This window comes from Mizuhopecten yessoensis, unplaced genomic scaffold, assembly GCF_002113885.1.
Source record: "Mizuhopecten yessoensis strain PY_sf001 unplaced genomic scaffold, ASM211388v2 scaffold4999.1, whole genome shotgun sequence".
NCBI classification, from domain to species: domain Eukaryota; kingdom Metazoa; phylum Mollusca; class Bivalvia; order Pectinida; family Pectinidae; genus Mizuhopecten; species Mizuhopecten yessoensis.
Genome location: NW_018405827.1, coordinates 281,798 through 302,191, shown reverse-complemented (window position 1 = coordinate 302,191; position 20,394 = coordinate 281,798). Strand labels below are relative to the sequence as shown.

Genomic DNA, 20,394 nt, shown 5'->3' with positions numbered 1-20,394 from the left:
GGGGGGGGGGATTTCTACTTCGGAATTATCGTACCCTACACCGAACTCCAACCCTGATCGCCCATGCCTTATTATATGTATTAAATATGATTGTCTTACTTGGTCGAAATAGGAATATTGCATTCATAACGAAAGAGTAAAGACTGTTTCCAGATCAAACTTACCCCACTCATACATATATTACTTCCGGTACAAACGGTTCATGTCAGCCTGGTGATCATGATGGTCTGACTGCGTTACTATGGTTACGAAGCAGTACGTACCTTATTGTCGACAAATAGATAATAACTGGTACTCATTTGTAGAAACGATAGATGTGTGTCAGAGGAAGCAAATCACGGGGAGTACTTGGCGTTCGTGTTAGGCTGAAGAGGTCATGACGACGTCTAGCCATGCTACATGTAATATAAACAGTTCATCACTTAGCGTTATCGGAGTCTCATCTCTCGTGTTTAGACAGAGTATCGGACGATCAGCCAATTCACCCCCACTGCTTCATTCACCCCCTCCCAGCCCTACCTTGGCATGATACACGTATATGTCGGACGTCCAACAGGTCTGAAATACTACACTGTGGTAACAAAGAGTCCCCGGCGTAACTCCAACTTTGTTCAATTTCAACTTTTCTGTAATCCTTCCCTGTGCCAAGTCAATTTTTGATGTTCCTGGCATAAACATTCCATTTTGTTGTTATTATCTAACTCGTAACCTTCTTCTGATATTGAGGATTGAAACTCCTTCAAAGTTAGAATATCTATAAACCGGGGCCTTGAACAGCAAACATTTTTTTAAAGGTTCTATGTGTAGCAGATACTGTTTTAACACCGTTACATGTTACTCCTATATGTACGCAATTTAGAAAAACAATCTGAAAACATCTAAAAGGCATACGCAAACACATTGCATTTATGTAGTTTGCAATTATGACTATTTGTTTAAATGCAGAAAAAATAGCATCCTACTTTACTTTACGGGGTTACTGCGTTATAACAAATCACTAAAAATACCCCCCCCCCNGACGTCATTTACTAGTGATATGGCGAAGTCAATGATGTTGATATATCTCATACTTTGGGTTTACAAGCCAACACTCTATCCAGCAGAAAAGATAACAGATTTTATTGTAGACTGGATTACCGTGACAGAGTTTATTGTAGACTGGGTTACCGTGACAGAGTTTATTGTAGACTGGATTACCGTAACAGGGTTTATTGTAGACTGGATTACCGTGACAGAGTTTATTGTAGACTGGATTACCGTGACAGATTTTATTGTCGACTGGATTACCGTGACAGGGTTTATTGTAGACTGGATTACCGTGACAGAGTTTATCGTAAACAGGATTACCATGACAGAGTTTATTGTAAACTGTATTACCGTGACAGAGTTTATTATAGACTAGATTACCGTGACAGAGTTTATCGTAAACTGGATTACCGTGACAGAGTGTATTGTTGACTGAGTTACCGTGACAGAGTTTATTGTAGACTGGATTACCGTAACAGGGTTTATTGTAGACTGGATTACCGTGACAGAGATTATTGTAGACTGGATTACCGTGACAGAGTTTATTGTAGACTGAATTACCGTGACAGAGTTTATTATAGACTAGATTACCGTGACAGAGTTTATCGTAAACTGGATTACCGTGACAGAGTGTATTGTAGACTGGATTACCGTGACAGATTTTATTGTAGACTGGATTACCGTGACAGGGTTTATTGTAGACTGGATTACCGTGACAGAGTTTATTGTAGACTGTATTACCGTGACAGAGTTTATTGTAGACTGTATTTCCGTGACAGAGTTTATTGTAGACTGTATTACCGGGACAGGGTTTATTGTAGACTGGATTACCGTGACAGAGTTTATTGTAGACTGTATTTCCGTGAAAGAGTTTATTGTAGACTGGATTACCGTGACAGGGTTTATTGTAGACTGGATTACCGTGACAGAGTTTATTGTAGACTGTATTACCGGGACAGGGTTTATTGTAGACTGGATTACCGTGACAGAGTTTATTGTAGACTGTATTTCCGTGAAAGAGTTTATTGTAGACTGGATTACCGTGACAGGGTTTATTGTAGACTGAATTACCGTGACAGAGTTTATTATAGACTAGATTACCGTGACAGAGTTTATTGTAAACTGGATTACCGTGACAGAGTTTATTGTAGACTGTATTTCCGTGAAAGAGTTTATTGTAGACTGGATTACCGTGACAGGGTTTATTGTAAACTGGATTACCGTGACAGAGTTTATTGTAGACTGTATTACCGGGACAGGGTTTATTGTAGACTGGATTACCGTGACAGAGTTTATTGTAGACTGAATTACCGTGACAGAGTTTATTATAGACTAGATTACCGTGACAGAGTTTATTGTAAACTGGATTACCGTGACAGAGTTTATTGTAGACTGAATTACCGTGACAGAGTTTATTATAGACTAGATTACCGTGACAGAGTTTATCGTAAACTGGATTACCGTGACAGAGTTTATTGTAGACTGTATTTCCGTGAAAGAGTTTATTGTAGACTGGATTACCGTGACAGGGTTTATTGTAAACTGGATTACCGTTACAGGGTTTATTGTAGACTGGATTACCGTGACAGAGTTTATTGTAGACTGGATTACCTTGACAGAGTTTATTGTAGACTGGATTACAGTGACAGAGTTTATTGTAGACTGTATTACCGTGACAGAGTTTATTGTAAACTGGATTACCGTGACAGAGTTTATTGTAGACTGGATTACCTTGACAGAGTTTATTGTAGACTGGATTACCGTGAAAGAGATTATTGTAGACAGTATTACCGTGACAGAGTTTATTGTAGACTGTATTTCCGTGACAGAGTTTATTGTAGACTGTATTACCGTGACAGAGTTTATTGTAGACTGGATTACCGTGACAGATTTTATTGTAGACTGTATTACCGTGACAGAGTTTATTGTAGACTGGATTACCGTGACAGAGTTTATCGTAAAATGGATCACCGTGACAGAGTTTATTGTAGACTGGATTACCGTGACAGAGTGTATTGTAGACTGAATTACCATGACAGAGTTTATTGTAGACTGTATTACCGTGACAGTGTTTATTGTAGACTGTATTTCCGTGACAGAGTTTATCGTAGACTGGATTACCGTGACAGAGTTTGTTGTAGACTGTTTACCGTGACAGAGTTTATTGTAGACTGTATTACCGTGACGGTAACTGTGACAGAGTTTATTGTAGACTGTATTAACGTGACAAATTACTTTTATAATCAGTCATTTCCGTTTAAAGATATTTCTGTTCTCTCTTTTTCCTCTAGATTCGAACAAAATTTTACAAAACCAACATAAACATTCGTAGGTAGTCTTTCTTGTTGGTTCGAGGTTGATGCCATATTTTGAAGGTAATTAATGATTACCATTTCCTTGACGTGAGTCGCTATTGTTTTGGTAATTGACTTGGTCTCGCTCGGTCTACTTTACGAATTTAGTGTAGAAAACATCTTTGTTTCGCGATGCTGAGATGGGTTTGTCATCACATAGGTATGTGGGATACGTCATAGAGACACACTAATTCGTCCGATTGAGATCCTGCTTGTATACCGTGCCAAGAAAATGCCACAATGTTCATTTCGGTAGTTATTTTGGGCGGCGTTAAAAAACAAAGAACGTAAACCAGAATAGACCGCCGTGGTTTATTCATTATTATATTCAGAGCTGCCTTGATGAGTTAGAAACGCACGCGCTAATGCTTCAGATTGCACGTGGTAATGATGTTTGCAGATTTAGAGTGGAAAAACCCCGAAACAATCGAAGCGCCGACAACAGACGAAATGGAAATCATCTAAATGGGAATTGCGTATTCAACGTTGCCCTTGTCGACCACGTGTTAATTCACTTCCGTGATGTTATACTAGCGGTATTTTCTACTTTCTGTTTGTCTGTATAGACTAGAATCAGCTCCCTCCCCTTTCTGACTCTCCCATACTCAAATACATATTTTATGTAAAATAGATTCGACAAATATTTTGCGTGCTTAAATTACAGTTGTGTCTGTATTTGAATGCTTGATATTGATATAATTATCATAATTATATGACGTCATCAATACGTTGTCTCGACCCGCAACATTTGGAACACATCAGGACTTCCAGTGTTTTTCTCTGGAAGAGAACCGCTAAAAGGAGTCCGGATGCACTCGCAAAAGTATCTGACTCGAAATAAACAATGAGTTGATGTTTGAAGATAGCGTTGAGGATTTGTTATATGTAGGTGCCGCTGACAGATGCTGCTGACAGCTAACATACGTTTGTACAGTACCTACACCCTATTTGTTTATCCGATAGATACAAATACATGGTGCCGGCGACAGTCCGATGTTCTCGTCCCTAAAAATAGCATCACGATTTTCCTTTCAAATTAAACATAACGTTTTTGTTGCAGCCCAGATTATTTTGCAGTTTTCTCTCATTTTGTTTCAGATGCCATTGAACAATTTCCATTTTTTGAACGATGTTTGATGTGTGCTTATTGCTTTCATTTTTACTGTATTAAACACATATCAAAACTAATTGAAAACTTTCTTGCATATGAGAAACAGGAAAACACTATTAAACTGTCAAGTAACCGTTTTCAAAACATCCTAATACAAGTTGTTTAAATTGGTGAATTTCAGGGCGAATCAACCTACCCTCCTGAAATGTTTTGTCTTCCGTAATTGCATGTTAAGGAATTAGTAAAATAACGATCTCACATAATAATGAAAATAATAATGAATTTGTTAATTGCGGGTTTCTCCGATCTCACGGGACCCTTTTATATACAAAAAGAACCATGTAGCAATGTTCAAAGCTATATTTTGGTAGCGCTATAGTTCTTAACAGAATAGAAGAAAGAATGAAATATCTCGAACGTTATGATTATGACGTCACAATTATAGTGGTGTAATGGTCATCAGTCCATATGTATGGTCTCATAAATCGCAACTGACATTAGCAGGTTTCTACAGAGGCAATGCAGAGCGCCTGTAAATGGTTGACATAAGATGTGGTCGTGAGGGGTGCAACAAGTTCCGTGTTCCCCGAGACCTGTGTTCATGAAACTGTTCTCATGCTCAAGCATTGGTTTTATGCTCAAGCCTAAGTTCTTGTTGCGGTTGTAACTTAATAACAAAATCTTATTCTGTCAATGATTTTAGAATAATAATGAAGAGAATTAAAACCGAATACTGGTTTCAAAGTTCACATTTGACTTTTTGATCGTTTTACATTATTTCATTGAGTTAATTACAAGAAAGTCGGTTTGAGCAAATAATCCGTGCTTGAGCATGATAACAGTTTCATGATTACGGGCCCCGGTTTACACGTAGTTTAGTTTCCACGAATTTGCATTCCTCCAAATTGATGAAATGAGGTTGAATATCAGATTTATAAAAACGCAATCTGACACCTCAGAGCATTATTTCACGAGGTCGTTAGCAATAACAGTGAAAGCAATGCCGAAAATGAATCTTGACGTTACATTACTGTGACTTATTTTTGGCATGTAATCTTATTTCGATATATCACTGTAATATATGAATAATAACCGAATGATTATAGCTCCGCCTGGTAACACAATGCACGGCATTTTTTTATTTGCCAGGTGAAATATGGAACCTTTCATTGTATACCAAAAATCGTGTGTCTGTAGGTCTATATCTGATGTAGATAAACATTCAGGTATTAAATATTGTCACTTCAGATACAATGTACGTGTTTGGTATGAAATATCACGGGTTAGTTTGCATTTCAGTGTTTTGTATTAAGGTCAAATCCTCTGATACATTGTAAATTCCGTTGGATTTCATCGGCTGTCCATGTGAGTCTAAATACATGCGTTACGCCAGAGATTACCTCAAACACGCTCGTGATTTAATATTTCATCATCAATACTTACGCGTGTAGATCACACATTTTGATGAAATATTTAGAAATGATGTAGCTCAATAGTTGAATGGATAGTACACTGAAACACGTGACGTTCTGTAGATGTTTAAGCTCTCCCTCCAATCTTCTGTTGCCTGATGTGGCGGTAGTTGTTAAACGCTCGGAAAGAGAAAAGGCTAAGGACTCCTCCTTTTTCACGTTCTCTTAGAAATAAATCTTACACTTTACAGTGTTTGTAGGTGGAATGATGTTGATACTTTGATTCACTCCTCACCTTCGTCAAATGCTGTCAAATAATCAAGACCTTAACGCCAGAATCACATCCACATATTTACCTCAGTTTCAGTTTACTTTCAATTTTCGTACAAAAGACCAAGGGAGCAATGTAGTTCTCTTTAGTATAACTCTTATATCTATGATTCGGTTATTATTTACAATGTAGAGTGTTATTGTGGACAACCATCGAGAAGATTTCTATCATTGTTTGCTGATGCAACTCTTATATGCTTTTGAAGAGTGTTTGTTTTCGATTGTGCGTTTGTATGGAATTACCCATATCTTGAAGGACCTTAATTATAATGCTTTTAGATATGTTAATCACTTCACAGAGTAATATATTGTAATTGTGATACATGTAATCAATTAGTATCAACGTACCATTATAAGTATGCATGTTTTCTCTACTATCACGCTAATCTATTAATACTTTGTAATGTACGCCTTATATATGTTTCATTATTTCTACATTACATGTATTTATATTAAATTGTAAGCGTTTGGTATGATGATACGAAGGGCGACTTCGCTTTTCGGTATGCCGCCTGCTTTCTCTTTGACATCGCTGTAGAACATGCAATTAACATATTCTGCCGATGAATAACTCAATGAAACTTAATACAACTGAAAATAAGGGGTTAGCCTCAAATAAATTCAGTGCTGCTGTCGAGGTCATTCAAATACGTCCTACGAAATTATCTCTGTAGTAACCTATTTACGAATGGCTATCTAGGAAACATCACATGAACATTCTGAATAAAATCACATTAAAAATATGCCTCTCAGAGTTCTGTGCTGCATGTTGCTGTAAGTAGGTTAAGGCAATCTTAGTCACTGTCTTAGCTAATTCACTTTCCAATGGGTACCATGACAGTACCCCAACCGAGTTCAAAGGTCAGTGTGTTGTGGTAAAGGCCAATGTCAATTTCATGACAAATGTCCCCATCGTTTTTGCGACTATTATATCCAATGCAACATTATACCAATGCTACGATGACGACGATGATGACGACGATGACGACGATGATGACGACGATGACGATGATGACGACGACGACGATGACGACGATGATGACGACGATGATGACGACGATGACGACGACGATGACGACGATGATGATAATGATTTCTTAAAGGAGATCAATGATTTATTTTGGATGTACTTTATATGTGACAGGTTACAGAAGGCACGCCCTGCTATGGTCAACTGACCCCTGGTGACGCCATCTTGGGGATCGGCCAGAACAGCACAGACAGTCTCACACATATGCAGGCACACGACCTCATCAAACAATCTGGAAACGTACTACAGCTAAGTGTTTGCAAGTGAGTATACACGTGTGGCAAGATCGATCAAATCTACAGAAGAAATAAATTCCAGGCGATTTGCGACCATAATCATTTTGCAATAATCGATTTCTAATATGAACATAAGGTGAACAAATCTGCAGCATTAAATCTTAAAACAGATCTATTTCCTTGAAAACATTCCAAGAATTTCATAGACAATTAACACAATTCGTTTACTGCAGTAAAGTTGTACAATGTGCAAGTTACATGTGGCTTTCCTTCAAATTCTGGACCTTTCATCAGGAGTCAGAAAATCAACCGACGTTTTATGTGCAATTTGTTAAATTAGTTTAAGCTCGCTCGAAAAAATATCTGAAAACGTTGCGAAATGTTTTATCATTGATAATGTCAAACAATCGATACGTTTATATTTCCCAGATGATTAACCTTTTTGTAAATAGTAAGATTATTAGAGGAGTTTATAGAGGGGAAAACCTATAGAAAAAATAACTTATGCAGATCGTCTATTTTGACAATTTGATTTTGTGAAATGTATAGTAAATATCAATACCGATTGTTGACATATAGAAGTAAATGAACTCAATTCATCGTCTTAAATAATCGATCTTCAGCTAATGAATACGAACTGTTCATCATGAATACGAACTGTTCATCATGAATACGAACTGTTCATCATCATTACATTATAGGATAACTTGTTTCTCCCACGAGGGAAACATCACAAGGGATGACATTTCAGAATGATCCCTTTACATGGAGTCACACACGTTTTATACAGAAGGTATATGCCTTCACATAACTGTGAATTACAAACCATAGCACGAATTGCAACTGTAGGACGTCTTAAAGGTTACAATAAAAACGTTTAAAAGATGCCACAAAATGCAGGACTAATTTCCACAGCATTTCATGCGTAACGAGTGAAAGCTATTGTTATGCTCTCACAGGTTAGGAAGTCTTCATTGGGGAAATATTCCTTTTTAATAGAAGTTATCTGTAGAACCATCTGTGACGTTTGGGTTTAAACCAATACATAATGTACCATGTAAAGCATAATTTCCCATTGAAAGACGACATAAATTTAAAATTTCGTGGATATTTATTCCTACACAATTAGAAATAAAAATTACACTCCACAGTTCACTTTTTTCTTTCGCAAGTTGAAATACATTGCTGGAAAAAGCTATCGTGTAATTTATCCCTACATCAATGGGCTTCTGTTTATCAAACACCAGGTCAACAAAGGAACGCTCAGAAAGGATTTTGAGCAATACATATATGTTAAAGCTGTAGGACTTCTGCATACCTATAGATCAAATAAACCTTCAAGCGTGGTTTGAATGGTCGATGTGCGATGTATCAATTAATCGATTACATACTAAACTGTGGGAGAAAGAATCTAACTATCTAACTCTCTAACTGTTTGTTTTCATTTTCTTATTTTAATTGGAAAACAACTCATCTACTCAAATACAATTTATCCTTCCAAAAGTAAGATGTACATATGTCAGTTGTCAGTGTGCATACTTAAAATCTTGTTTATTTCCCTTTTGTGTGTTGCCAGGGGTTACGGAGGGATGGACGAGAGATTAAAGAGCATTAAACCCAAGGGCCCAGTCAAGTTTGCACCATGGAAACACCAATGACGACACCATCTCAAGTCAATGATTATTTATTTTCTGACAACCGTCCATTGAAATCATCTCAAAAGTTCAATACGAACGATTGCATCATCAATAAATGTGGCTAAGTCTATAAGTCGTTTTCAAAGTGGCTAGCTTTTTTGGTGTAAATATCATCGGTTTTCACTGCAGTTAGGACTAAGGACACCGTGTGTTCAGCGAGCACAACGAACCGTGTTTACAATAAACGGAATAGGAGACAGCTCCAAACAGCAAACCATGTTACACCCTTTTCCAATGCCTAAACAAAATTCTATAAAATTATCCCACGATAACGTGCCTCGCAAGTGTAATTTCCTGTCGAAGAGTCTCGAAGACACAGATGTCATCATGACACAAACGAGATTTGATTACGTCTTCTATTTCACTAATAGGATTTGATGATCTTGTTCTGGTAACAAACGATATCTTATTATGTTGTTCACGTCAAAAACGGTATTTGATCATGTCGTCATCGTGACAAGTTATTGTTGGTAGAATACATATATAGTTTTGGCGTTAACTAAGTTATTGACTACATTGATATTGGCCTAAAATATCATGTGGTATCTGGAACGTGGTCAGGTGGTATAGCTGAACAAGGGAATATGATATATCTAGTAAGTGTTTAGCCTAACGTTAGTGACTAAAGGTGATATTCAAAACTTTATATATATATATAAGATTTCTTATTTAAAAGATAAAAAAATAAAAAAAAATGACAAAATTTACTCGAGCAATATAATAAGATTAAAGTTTCATTGTGCATAAAGACAGCGTACTTAGGTATGTTATGATATGATTTTTTTGCGATCATTTTTACTTTGTTGAACTATAACAAATATGATACCCCATTGTTTCGTTATTTCTATATAATTATTTATCGGTTTTCTTTAAGGAGTATCCCGACAATCTATTCGTGAACTATAACATGTATCTATATGTATGAACTAGAGTTTATTAATATATGTATATACAGATATAGATGTAAACATTCTACTTTTCTAATATTTTTGTACACCTGATAAGATATAGGCCCTATAAACAAACCGGAAATTGAAAAGAGTTCTTATGTTCAAACCGGAAATTGAAAAGAGTATATACGTTTAAACAGGAATTTGAAGCATGCCTGTGAATGTTATAAAAACCTTAGGAATAGCATTAAATAGGCACATCGCAATGCATGATACGATTAAATAAAGGAAAACCTGGTTAGTATTATAATATACACGGTTTCAATTACTAGAGAGGGAAAGACGGAAATGGCGAGCTAAAGCAATAGCCCTTCATACAGTTTTGATATACACGGTATAAGATTTATGAAGTGCCCCCATATTCCCAACAACAGAAAAACAAATGAAGAACATTTACATAGATAAAACTCACGTCCCTTGATATTTCTTTCACAAATTCGACATAGAAGTCTTCACTTGTTTTGTATATATGTATTGTTTCTTTGATTACGTGTCTTCAAACATATTGAAAGGATATAAACATCAGACATGCTTACATGCGCATTGTAAGTGTTACTTTGTTTAAATCAGAGTACAGACTTGGCTTTTACCAATCCCCGTGTGTAGTACTTTCAGGAAACTTGCATCTGTATTCCCAGATCATCCAACCATTGTGTTTTGTTTATTAAAACAATTGGGCCGATATGTGCAATAATAACGGTTGAGACTCATTTGCGTGCGAGCTGAGAGGACGAGAGAGTGAGACAGAGCGAACCGCCGCCAGGTGTAGCTGCGGCTGGTTACCAAGGTTACATTTCAGCAGTCAAAGGAAAGTTTGCCCTGTTATATGCAATAGCTTTTTTCTCCATTTTGTGATGTAAAATTTTATTAAAGTACATTTTTGCCTTGATGTCTTTTTGCTGTATTTTTATTATTGTGTACCTTTCAACAACAAAAATAAACATGGACCATAACAATCGTTTTAAGATCTTCATTGAAACTGTACAGATGTAAACATGTAGGTATATTTGTTTGTGTAATTAACTCATCCGCCCAATCGCTGTGGAGGTTCAAATCGGGAAAACAACTTATAGCCCGTTTAATAATGGAAAAACTAAATGTTCAGTTCCTGTTCGACTTCCGTCTTTTGCTACTATGGATAAAAAGAGACCCAAAAAAAAAAAAAAAAAAAAAAAGCTTCTTAAAGTTTTTTACTGATGATTAAATGAACATAACATGCACGTTGTACCCTATCTAACAAACAAACACCAATGTAGCTCAATAGATGTTAACTTTACACCCTTCTGGTATATGCATACCAATAGCTTGAGCTGATGCTGCATGCGATATTTACTCCAATGTTCAAAGGGAGGACCACACTAATACATCTGTTCTATATAATTCTTCTGAATAAGTGGGGATTAAATAAATTTTTATGTTCTGTTAATAATTCCCAGCAAGAAATAGTTACAAAGGTTTATTATATCTATATTGCTTATACACTTAACAATTACGCTTCATACCTGTAGCTGGATTAGAGATTACTAATTACTTCTCTTAATCGTTAAACGAATAGATATTGTTAATATTCTTCAATAAATACCATGTACTGTACATAAAAAAACATATTTAGATATATGATAAATATTGTAAATAGTCTTCAACAAATATCATATACTGTACATATGAAATATATTTAGGTATATAATAAAAATTGTTAATAGTCTTCAATAAATATCATATACTGTACATATAAAATATATTTAGGTATATAATAAAAATTGTTAATAGTCTTCAATAAATATCATATACTGTACATATAAAATATAATTAGATATAAAGTAAATGATTTACTTCCATGGTACACTCGCAAACTAATCCTCTTTCTAAAGAATGACATGTCTTATCGCGGACTATACACGTGACCAGATGGTCAGATACATACAGTGTCATCAATAGAATTACATGTCTTATCGCGGACTCTTCACGTAACCAGATAATCAGATACATACTCTGTCATCAATATATTTACATGTCTTACATGTATCGCGGACTCTAAGTCTCTAAGTCAGATATATACTGTGTCATCTAAACAATGACATGTCTTATCGCGGACTCTACACGTAACCAGATAGTCAGCTACATGCAGTGTCCTCAATAGAATGACATGTCTTATCGCGGACTCTACACGTAACCAGATAGTCAGATACATGCAGTGTCCTCAATATAATGACATGTTTTATCGCGAACTCTACACGTAACCAGATAGTCAGCTACATGCAGTGTCCTCAATAGAATGACATGTCTTATCGCGGACTCTACACGTAACCAGATAGTCAGATACATACATTGTCATCAAAAGAATTACATGTCTTATCGCGGACTCTACACGTAACCAGATAGTCAGATACATGCAGTGTCCTCAATAGAATGACATGTCTTATCGCGGACTCAACACGTAACCAGATAGTCAGATACATACAGTGTCATCAATAGAATGACATGTCTTATCGCGGACTCTACACGTAACCAGATAGTCAGATACATACAGTGTCATCAATAGAATGACATGTCTTATCGCGGACTCTACACGTAACCAGATAGTCAGATACATACAGTGTCATCAATAGAATGACATGTCTTATCGCGGACTCTACACGTAACCAGATAGTCAGATACATACAGTGTCATCAATAGAATGACATGTCTTATCGCGGACTCTACACGTAACCAGATAGTCAGATACATACAGTGTCATCAATAGAATGACATGTCTTATCGCGGACTCTACACGTAACCAGATAGTCAGATACATACAGTGTCATCAATAGAATGACATGTCTTATCGCGGACTCTACACGTAACCAGATAGTCAGATACATACAGTGTCATCAATAGAATGACATGTCTTATCGCGGACTCTACACGTAACCAGATAGTCAGATACATACAGTGTCATCAATAGAATGACATGTCTTATCGCGGACTCTACACGTAACCAGATAGTCAGATACATACAGTGTCATCAATAGAATGACATGTCTTATCGCGGACTCTACACGTAACCAGATAGTCAGATACATACAGTGTCATCAATAGAATGACATGTCTTATCGCGGACTCTACACGTAACCAGATAGTCAGATACATACAGTGTCATCAATAGAATGACATGTCTTATCGCGGACTCTACACGTAACCAGATAGTCAGATACATACAGTGTCATCAATAGAATGACATGTCTTATCGCGGACTCTACACGTAACCAGATAGTCAGATACATACAGTGTCATCAATAGAATGACATGTCTTATCGCGGACTCTACACGTAACCAGATAGTCAGATACATACAGTGTCATCAATAGAATGACATGTCTTATCGCGGACTCTACACGTAACCAGATAGTCAGATACATACAGTGTCATCAATAGAATGACATGTCTTATCGCGGACTCTACACGTAACCAGATAGTCAGATACATACAGTGTCATCAATAGAATGACATGTCTTATCGCGGACTCTACACGTAACCAGATAGTCAGATACATACAGTGTCATCAATAGAATGACATGTCTTATCGCGGACTCTACACGTAACCAGATAGTCAGATACATACAGTGTCATCAATAGAATGACATGTCTTATCGCGGACTCTACACGTAACCAGATAGTCAGATACATACAGTGTCATCAATAGAATGACATGTCTTATCGCGGACTCTACACGTAACCAGATAGTCAGATACATACAGTGTCATCAATAGAATGACATGTCTTATCGCGGACTCTACACGTAACCAGATAGTCAGATACATACAGTGTCATCAATAGAATGACATGTCTTATCGCGGACTCTACACGTAACCAGATAGTCAGATACATACAGTGTCATCAATAGAATGACATGTCTTATCGCGGACTCTACACGTAACCAGATAGTCAGATACATACAGTGTCATCAATAGAATGACATGTCTTATCGCGGACTCTACACGTAACCAGATAGTCAGATACATACAGTGTCATCAATAGAATGACATGTCTTATCGCGGACTCTACACGTAACCAGATAGTCAGATACATACAGTGTCATCAATAGAATGACATGTCTTATCGCGGACTCTACACGTAACCAGATAGTCAGATACATACAGTGTCATCAATAGAATGACATGTCTTATCGCGGACTCTACACGTAACCAGATAGTCAGATACATACAGTGTCATCAATAGAATGACATGTCTTATCGCGGACTCTACACGTAACCAGATAGTCAGATACATACAGTGTCATCAATAGAATGACATGTCTTATCGCGGACTCTACACGTAACCAGATAGTCAGATACATACAGTGTCATCAATAGAATGACATGTCTTATCGCGGACTCTACACGTAACCAGATAGTCAGATACATACAGTGTCATCAATAGAATGACATGTCTTATCGCGGACTCTACACGTAACCAGATAGTCAGATACATACAGTGTCATCAATAGAATGACATGTCTTATCGCGGACTCTACACGTAACCAGATAGTCAGATACATACAGTGTCATCAATAGAATGACATGTCTTATCGCGGACTCTACACGTAACCAGATAGTCAGATACATACAGTGTCATCAATAGAATGACATGTCTTATCGCGGACTCTACACGTAACCAGATAGTCAGATACATACAGTGTCATCAATAGAATGACATGTCTTATCGCGGACTCTACACGTAACCAGATAGTCAGATACATACAGTGTCATCAATAGAATGACATGTCTTATCGCGGACTCTACACGTAACCAGATAGTCAGATACATACAGTGTCATCAATAGAATGACATGTCTTATCGCGGACTCTACACGTAACCAGATAGTCAGATACATACAGTGTCATCAATAGAATGACATGTCTTATCGCGGACTCTACACGTAACCAGATAGTCAGATACATACAGTGTCATCAATAGAATGACATGTCTTATCGCGGACTCTACACGTAACCAGATAGTCAGATACATACAGTGTCATCAATAGAATGACATGTCTTATCGCGGACTCTACACGTAACCAGATAGTCAGATACATACAGTGTCATCAATAGAATGACATGTCTTATCGCGGACTCTACACGTAACCAGATAGTCAGATACATACAGTGTCATCAATAGAATGACATGTCTTATCGCGGACTCTACACGTAACCAGATAGTCAGATACATACATTGTCATCAAAAGAATTACATGTCTTATCGCGATCTCTACACGTAACCAGATAGTCAGATACATGCAGTGTCCTCAATAGAATGACATGTCTTATCGCGAACTCAACACGTAACCAGATAGTCAGATACATACAGTGTCATCAATAGAATGACATGTCTTATCGCGGACTCTACACGTAACCAGATAGTCAGATACATACAGTGTCATCAATAGAATGACATGTCTTATCGCGGACTCTACACGTAACCAGATAGTCAGATACATACAGTGTCATCAATAGAATGACATGTCTTATCGCGGACTCTACACGTAACCAGATAGTCAGATACATACAGTGTCATCAATAGAATGACATGTCTTATCGCGGACTCTACACGTAACCAGATAGTCAGATACATACAGTGTCATCAATAGAATGACATGTCTTATCGCGGACTCTACACGTAACCAGATAGTCAGATACATACAGTGTCATCAATAGAATGACATGTCTTATCGCGGACTCTACACGTAACCAGATAGTCAGATACATACAGTGTCATCAATAGAATGACATGTTTTATCGCGGACTCTACACGTAACCAGATAGTCAGATACATGCAGTGTCATCAATAGAATGACATGTCTTATCGCGGACTCTACACGTAACCTGATAGTCAGATACATACAGTGTCATCAATATAATGACATGTCTTATCGCGGACTCAACACGTAACCAGATAGTCAGATACATTTTGTATTGGTTCATTTCAAAATTTAGGAATTTATCGATTGAAAATTCAAAATAAAATTACTGTATTTGTAAATAACAATGAAAAGAGTCATAAACATATTTAGAACAAAAATAATAATTTTGTTCAAGCACAAAGACAACGTATATAAAGTTGTTATGATATATAAAGCATAATCATTTGCTAGTATGCTAGTTAAACAAATTCTGTTCAATCTCTTAAATTTTGTTTTCAATGAAAAGGTCACAAGCCATATTAAAGCGACATGTTATTAATAGTTCAAGAGATCAGGCATTTTCTTATCATTTACATGTAGTGCTGGGTCCGATGATCCAAATTTCGACAAAAAATCTATGCAATTAAATCGGCTTTTTTTAAGCATGCATAACGATGACAAAATATCAAATTAACATGCACTGCATAATTTTAAAAGAAGGTTAAATACATAAATATTAATGAAAGAATGTTCACTTTTAATGTTGACAGGATGTTGGGTAAACTATGTCGGGCTTTCAATAACGCTGATAATGAATACAAAACTGAAAATACTGATTTAGTTAAAATCACGCACTATATTCATGACGATTAGATGAAGTAAGGATAGAATAAAAGTACGATACTTTTTATTTGTATTTTTATCATTCTTTTCACCTATTTTCATTCCATGATCAAAATGAATTCACCGTTCACCATGAATGCAAGATTTATTTACGTTTATTTTCTTTATTTTCATTTTATTATTGCGAGATCCAATGTGTAGGTGTGTAAACCTGCCTATTGTTAACTTTTGTTGTTTATGTTGTTTAACATAGCCAACGTTTGACCTGGTATTTATTTACGTATGATTGACAGACCACTCCCCTCTAAACACGTACTACTGGAATCCGTACGGGATGTTCCTTGTTTTGCCAATAGGCTTCCTGGGATTACAGGTGTTACTGAGGGTAGTTAGGGAACGATTGATCAGCCATTTTGAATACAATAAACGATGTTAACACGAAAATCAGCGGTAAGCCAGTGTTGTTGAATAGCTTGGGTTTATAATCATTCAAAGGGGTGATTATTTAGATGGCATCAAACAGCACCTGTTACGCCTTTACATTAACGTCAAATCGATACCATACACTTTACATGGGTTGGCTCCTCTAGCGACAGGACAGGCAGCTAACAACCAGCCCTCACAGGTACGCTATTTTTCACATTTTCTTAAAATATTTTTTATTCATTACACATTTTTAAGAGTAGATACAAATAAGAGGTTTCTTTTGGATAATTTTACATAATGATCTGTAAAAGTTTCTCTGGAACCTCTTTGTACTAAATCGGACCTAAAACATATAGTTGGTTGTTTTTTTCTTGCCTACTTGCTTTTCGGAATAACTGGCGTCCTGGTATATACTACTGCGCCTACGATATTGTTGATGTGTGTTGATGCTTTGGCATATTTTGTCAATGTGTCTTGACGCTGTTGTTTTATTCAATGCTAGTTGACGTAACGATATATTTTGCCTTTTTGTATTGAAGCAGAAGTAATGTCATCTGTTTATCGATGTTGCGGTACACGTATATCCTGTTCTTGTTGGTTGAAGCTAAGGTATTTTCTGTCCCTAAGTGCTGATGTCGTAGTCAAGCAAGTCTTTATTATTTTCCCTGTTATTCGAGGAGTTGAAGTATATTGTTCTTGTGTGTAAACGTTGTGGTATATTATGTCCGTATATATTGACATTGTGGTTTCAGTTATGTGTTGACGTTTTGGCATATTTTGTTAATGGATGTTGACGCCGTAGTATATTTTGTTAATGAATATTGACGCCGTAGTATATTTTGTTTTGGTGTGTTGACGTTGTGGTATATTTTGTTAATGAATATTGACGCCGTAGTATATTTTGTTAATGAATATTGACGCCGTAGTATATTTTGTTTTGGTGTGTTAACGTTTCGGCATATTTTGTTAATGGATGTTGACGTTGTGGTGTATTTTGTTTTGGGGTGTTGACGTTTCGGCATATTTTGTTAATGGATGTTGACGCCGTAGTATATTTTGTTTTGGTGTGTTGACGTTTTGGCATATGTTGTTAATGGATGTTGACGTTGTGGTATATTTTGTTTTGGTATGTTGACGTTTTGGCATATTTTGTTAATGGATGTTGACGCCGTTGTATATTTTGTTTCGGTGTGTTGACGTTGTGGTATATGTTTCCTTTTTCCATGGACGCTTAAGTGCTTTCCCCCCTGTTTAATGACGCTGTAAGGCATGGTTACCCTGTCCTTGTTGGTTGCAGCTAAGGTATCTTCTGTCTGTAGGTGTTGACCTTATAGTCAATTTAGTCCATAGTATTGTCCTTGTATATGATACAGTGTTGCCGCCTTGGTATATTTGGTCCTCTTATATATACGGTGTGGTTTCAGTTTTCCTGACCCGTTGTGACAATTATATACTTTGTTCCTTTAAATTTAGATATAATGATATATGTTGTTCTTACGTCGAATTAATTCAAGATAATTATCTTCAAGGTTATCGTTGTTTAACATTAGAAAAAAAGTTTTCCTCGAATGTGTTTAAACTTTATGTTTTCTATCTTCTATTTGATGATTTTTTTATATATATGTTCATATATTTCGTCACTGACATACACGTAAAATATACTAAAACTGGAGTAGGGAAAAGTGTTTTTCAAATAGATTTCAATTAATTACGATATACACTGTATAATCACTAATTTTCATTTTCAATGCAGGTCACCAGCCATTTGCAATGGGGTATTCTGTCATATTTGTTTTGACTTCAATCCTCATTGTGGGGTAAGTCAGCGGCATGGTGGTTCGCTTGTATAGACAGTTGAATAATTTAAGGATTATGACGTACAATGAAAATAAAAATTGCGTTATATTTATCAAATGATTTATTAAATGAGGCAACATTAAGATAAGTCAAGCATACATTCTTTTTTAATCGTCAAAATGTACATAATTAAAAGAAAATCGTAAACCATATTTGTGTTGTATCTAACACAATCCTCAAATGTTGCTTCCCTGCAATTGTGCATCACTGGGGAAAAAATCCATTAACCTCTCTTGTATATATTTGATCTATTGGTAAACAATCAAGATGCTATCTAGCTAGTCCTATACTCTGTTATTAAATGTAAAAGGATAACGACTATATTGTTATATTTACATTTGCATGGCAATATCACTACAGCTATTTTACTTGAAAGCTGTGTCGTTGATTGGACTTTAAATGCCATGCACCATGGGACACTATTCTTAGCAATCAGCACGCAGCATTATGTGTACCAGTTATTGAACAAATTGGTGCAGACTGTCGATCAGGTGGGAATTTTAAATATTAAATATATTTTGTTTTAAAAACGTGAAAGGCGAATTATGGTGTTTGCTTGAAACTCTGTGTCATTCAAATAGATCATAAATGCCATACAAACAGTAAATACTTCCTACTAAATTTGTAAACATTTCCCCATATTGGGAGTTGAACATTTTCGTATATATAATTTTTGTCTAGTTTGATTGTGATATAAAAATTTAAGCGGTCACAAAATCTGATTATTCCATTACGCCCAGATATTTTGTTAAGGTCTTAATCGTATGAAGACTTAATATACCTGATACCGTTTACAAACGTAAGTCGCCCTGAAATACAATGTACTTGTATGTTTCTCCCAACGTAAATTCTGATGAGCAGATGTTCAGTTTCTAATCTTCAGTGGACTGGTACAGTTTTAGAGGTTTTAACCGTTCAGAACGGACACTGTAAGATAGCATAATGATTGTAACACTATATATAAGACAGGCCGTTTTTAATTATATAAATTAATTTGCAAAATTTAGAGACAGGAAAAATTACTCATCTTAAGGTGGCTCCACACTTTCGCAATTAACCAGCAAAATTCGTTGAAACTTTCATATAATTGTTATGCAACTATGTCGAGTTGATTTTATGAAAATCTAAACATTCCGATAGTTTGGGGAATTTTTTGGAAAAAATACCAAAAAATTGAATTTTGGTCAATTCTAATATTTTCCGTTTTTTTGTGTGTGTGGCATTGTTCGGAACAATAACAACAATAATAAAATGAAAAGAAGCATTTCTAATTAACCCTACAAATATTTTATTTATCGCAAAATATGTAACACATGTTACACAAAGTGTTTTTTATTGAATTTGTACGGATAAAAGTGATTATCTACAAGCTAAAAGCACCCAGGACACAAAGTTCTATACATATAGAGTGGGAAATTGAACAAAATATACACAATGGCTTTATAATTAATTTATTTTACATTTT

The 20,394-nt window shown here is 36.1% G+C and overlaps 2 protein-coding genes across 2 annotated transcripts in view; both read left to right on the top strand.

The window, feature by feature from the left end:
* LOC110450106 (PDZ and LIM domain protein 3-like) overlaps positions 1-11,035 on the top strand; it is an 18,685-nt gene extending 7,650 nt beyond the window's left edge. Inside the window, exons 2-3 of the mRNA XM_021497367.1 lie at positions 7,378-7,526; positions 9,076-11,035. Coding sequence (XP_021353042.1) covers positions 7,378-7,526; positions 9,076-9,157 — 231 coding nt within the window. The 3' untranslated portion in view covers positions 9,158-11,035. The remainder of the gene's footprint in view (positions 1-7,377; positions 7,527-9,075) is intronic.
* Positions 11,036-16,885: 5,850 nt separating this feature from the next.
* Positions 16,886-20,394, top strand: part of LOC110450111 — a 20,993-nt gene continuing 17,484 nt past the window's right edge. The window contains exons 1-2 of the mRNA XM_021497375.1: positions 16,886-17,271; positions 18,826-18,889. Of these exons, the coding sequence (XP_021353050.1) occupies positions 18,843-18,889 (47 nt within the window). The 5' untranslated portion in view covers positions 16,886-17,271; positions 18,826-18,842. The remainder of the gene's footprint in view (positions 17,272-18,825; positions 18,890-20,394) is intronic.